Raw genomic sequence first — 4799 nt, 5'->3', positions numbered from 1 at the left:
CCCTTAGCCTCATCACAAAATACCATCTTGGGCATCAAAGATTTGTTTTTGTAATACATCATAAGCACATGCATTACAAACCTCTGATAATTTCCCCAAAAATAATATAATAAAGTTTGGAAGCATGCCACACTAGAGATTGTTGGGCTTAATATATATCACCTGGAATATCTCTTAATATTTGTCCATTAAGTTGCAGCTTTGAAAACTCAAACCGATAATCACAAGAATGGATGCTCAAGGGTGATACCCAAACTGGGTTTATGATGTTCAGAGCTGAGCTTGAGTTCTAAAAAGAAATGCAAGTAAGGTGTACTTCAAATTACATAAACGAAGAAAATGGGATGTTTATCTTCTTTCTACTTTTGTTTCTACTTTTATTCAAGAACAACATTGAAAAGGGATGTAATGGCTATTGCTGAGTGAAAACCCAAATCAAAACATTTTTTGATGTTCTTTCTTGAATCTCCACACTAAGAATTTACTAAATGTTTACCTGTAACACATATAAAATTAATTTTAAATATTTCTGAATAATTTCATATACGTCATATAAGAAATAAAATTATTTATACTTTACTTCTTTTAAACTAAGAACTTGCTTTGGATTGAACTATCTATTTTTAAGAAGAAGAGATTTATTGGATTACAGAATTATGTAATACCTATAAGTCATATTGCCATGTGAAAACAGAAGGCTGTCATACCCAGAAAACTTCCAAAACATCAAAAAATGAATTTTTAACAATAAATTCTCCTTAAACTCATGTTTGGAAATAAAGCAAGTTCAATAATACCACCATTTCAATACTACCAGAACTTAATTACAAGGTAAAAAATTGTATGTACAATTAAAAATTTTCAAGGAAAATAATAATTAATGAAGTATGTAAATTATTTAGCAAGATATATGGGTGTGTAAATATAAAACATATTGTTTTTAAATACTTTTCTAACCCTAATATACATATACATATATATAACACATATTCATTTATATTGATAACTTTTCCTTTCAAACATCAAAGTCTGAATGATATTGCCTTAAATACCTGAGAAAATAAACATTTGATGACTTACATAATCTTCACATACTAAAAGTGAATATGACAGATATAACACAGCTATATCACACATCAGCATATAATCAAAAGCATTTAAAGTATGCCCATTCCTTACAAATATTATTTATGATGGATTGTTCCTTTATAACCTGATTTACTTAATAGTCAATTTGTGTATCTAAACAAAAGGCAGCAATGTTAAAATAAATTGATATAAATTATTTCAAACTCAAATATATTTAAGAGTTGCTATAGAATATAAATCAATTCATTTATACCAACCTACTAAAGCAAATTCATCAAATGTGAGTAATCTTTATTATGTTTAAGAGCATGACTATAGCTATAATGATAGAGGCACTATGAAGATAAATGTTCACATAATATATTAAAATTAACTGTTTTGTCATGAAGATTCTGATAATGAATTCTAAAACTTACTGCTACGAATATTGGGTTGATTTCAAAAGTTATTGAAATACTATACTATTTTCTGTATCTTACTGCTAAGAATATTGGATTGATTTCAAAAATTATTGAAATACTACACTATTTTCCGTATCAATTGATTATACTAGAAAGTTATAACTGTTGATCTACATGCCAAAATTAAATATAACTAATTCATAGCTTTTATTAAGTTCTATGCTAGAAAAAGAGAAATCCTCTTATTTGAGTTATTTATAAAATAAGGATAAATATCAAACAAACATTTGATAGGCTTGTGCTTACCTATTAATATATTTGAGGTTCAATGACCATACAAAGATGTCTTTATATGAAAATATTTAGTTAATTGGTGTAAATTATGTACTCATTGACATTCAAGGAACATGTAGTACATACTGAAGTATGACCATTTTATCCTTACTAAATCTTGATAACTAAATGACAACAATTACAAAGAATAAAGAAATGTATGGGAGTAAAGAAATGATGACCTATTGGTCTAGATTCTGTTTTTAATAAAAAAATACCAGGGAAGTTTATCTTCAAATCCACATTCTTAACCCACTCTCCATATGATTTTGACACTCTGTCTTTGAGGAAGGATATATTCTCTTAAAATATTCTCTTATAAGTTGAACATCATTACAAAACTTCAGGACAAGAAACAGAATGCTTTCCATTTTCTTCAGGCAAAGAAATCAAGAGATTTTAATAAGAACATAACAGAGATGTAATAGTTAAAGAAAAATATCTACCCTATCCAAGAATCTGTTCACATTTTAAATCTGCTTGCAGAGGGAAAATCAATTTTCATCAATGAAATGATATTGGATATATACACCACAAACCATGTTTTTTGTTGGTTTTGATGTTATTTCAAAGAGATAAAGAACATGATGTTGGCTAGGTATGGGGGTGGGGAAAGATATAGGAGTTTTGGGCAAAGAGAAAGAATATAGAATCCACTGTATGAACTTCTCAAATCATAAATAATAACATTAATTTTAAAAAGTCATTTTCAGAAAATATCTATAATAAACAATAATAAGGTAAACACTATGTACTAGAATTTACAGAGTGAGGGTACTCATTTATCACAGAGAGACTACAAAATGATTCTAAATACAGTTTGTCATTACTGTAATTAGAAAGAACATTCACATACAATTAAGTGATGAAACTCTTTCTCTTTGAAAAAAACTCAAAAGCAACCTAATAAGAATACTATGTTTAAGCAAAGTATCCTGAATATCATAAACAAATATATTTACATACTTATATTGCCTTCAAATGAAATCAATGTAAAATGTAAAAAGGGAAGGCATAAAATATTTAAATGAAAAATATATTTTCAGAATCAATAAATGAATGAATAAAAACTTGGTTTTCACATTCTGAAGTCTCAAAAATAAGAGAAAATAATCCCCTATGATTAGGTCAAAAGGTATTATGTTTGAGTCACATCATTAATTAAATTAAGAATCATCCATAATATAGTGAGAGTACAACTATCACAATATAAAAAACAAAGCTTACAATATAACTAATGTTTTATTTGAGGCAATAGCAAAAGACAAATTAGTTCTCTGCTTCAAAATGTACTGTTACTTGAAGAGTAAAAAAATAAATAAAAGTTCAACATCATAATAAATGGATATATTAAACTTACAGGGAGCATTGCTTTTAGTCCACAACGGAGGAATTCATTCCTCAAATGAATTCGAAAATCAAGATCATATGGAGAAGTGACAAGTGCATTTATGAACTGCATGCAGGCCACCTACAAAGAGAAAGTAAATTTCATTTATATACTTAGGTTCCCTAAAGATATATTTACTTAATACAAGAAGGTAACACATTCACCAAAGGCATTTTTATATGAAAAAATAACAAATGCAAATATTTCTGTATATATTATGATGATTATGACTTTGTCGTACAAACAACAATGTTATCAATCAAGATTATGTTATTCAACATAATTTAACAATGGTATGACAGTTAAGTGTATTTTCTTTGGTAAACACTAAGAAAGGATATTTAAATTGCATTAAGATACTCCAAATTCCCAAAGAATAAACACTCAGTCCTTTGAAAAGGTCATAAAATATACCCTTCAAATCTAGTTGTCCTCAAATAGTAAGATAACTAAATTATATATATATATATAAATATATTCCAATCTAAATCAAATAAACCCATGAAAGTATATTATATAACGTTGAGATGACACTCTGTTAACTTGCATTCTTTCCATGACTTTATCAAGATACATTTACACAAAATATATAATACTGAATTAAAAATTAGTAGAGAGAACTAAACATGTAAAAATATATTTAAATGGATTAATATTAATTAGAAAGAACTATGATACACTGGATAATATATATTGTATATTAATGAACATATGAACGATCTTTTGGAAATGAAATGTTTCATAAACAGAAGTACAAATTTTCTTTACAATTACTTGAATTGCTATTATTTTTAAAAAGAAAAATAAAAGAAAAGATTTACTTTTGGAATTATAAACCAGAAATCGATCAATAAAATGCTTGTTTTCAGATATTCTACACATTTTTATGAAATTAAAGTTTTAGAAAACACTGCTGAGGTGTATGGCAACTGACTAATCCATGAACAGAAATTCTGTACATTTATACTGATGAAAGTAGATTACAGAGAAGAGTTGATTATACGAAATCTCAGGGAAAATATCAAATTTTGAAAATATTTTAAGAATTTATAAAAAAATGAATGAATTAGAAATATTTGGGAAAACTGTGACAAAAGAAAAATACTTCAAATGAATTTTGACTTGACTTCAACAAACCTTGTATTGCATGTTATTTCTTTCAAAACAATGAAAACACATTAAATGGTACATTCCTTTGCTTTTGTACCAAAATATTAGACACTCAATTTACTAGCCAAATTAGGCTACTGTATCAAATCTACTAAGGAACATTAAATAATTTTTGTTTAATGAACAAAACTTGTGGGGAGCCGCAGCTGCCACCCTATACATATATTTTGAACACCTGGTTTCCGGCCAGAGCAGAGAGCATTGATAATCAAGCCCTTAGTTGGAGAAGCTGAGTGCCTCTAGTTTGTGATGCAAGCTGCCATGATTTTCCTGCAGCCTATTATACTTTGCTACGTAGCTGACGCTGATTGGGACCAGGGAAAGTATTTAACCCACAAGGGCTTGGGGCTGGAGAGAGAGTAAGTATGTGGAGATAGGAGTAAATATGTAGAATTAGGGCTGGTGATGGGTTAGAG

General features: G+C 28.0%; 1 protein-coding gene across 1 annotated transcript in view; it reads right to left on the bottom strand.

Moving 5' to 3' along the window:
- The window catches only part of Diaph2 (diaphanous related formin 2), a 555303-nt gene that overhangs the window by 350839 nt on the left and 199665 nt on the right, over positions 1-4799 (bottom strand). The window contains exon 10 of the mRNA XM_031375373.1: positions 3184-3294. Within this exon, the coding sequence (XP_031231233.1) occupies positions 3184-3294 (111 nt within the window). The remainder of the gene's footprint in view (positions 1-3183; positions 3295-4799) is intronic.

The sequence above is a fragment of the Mastomys coucha genome, chromosome X (genome assembly GCF_008632895.1).
Source record: "Mastomys coucha isolate ucsf_1 chromosome X, UCSF_Mcou_1, whole genome shotgun sequence".
In the NCBI taxonomy this organism is placed as follows: domain Eukaryota; kingdom Metazoa; phylum Chordata; class Mammalia; order Rodentia; family Muridae; genus Mastomys; species Mastomys coucha.
This window is presented reverse-complemented; position numbering and strand designations above follow the sequence as displayed.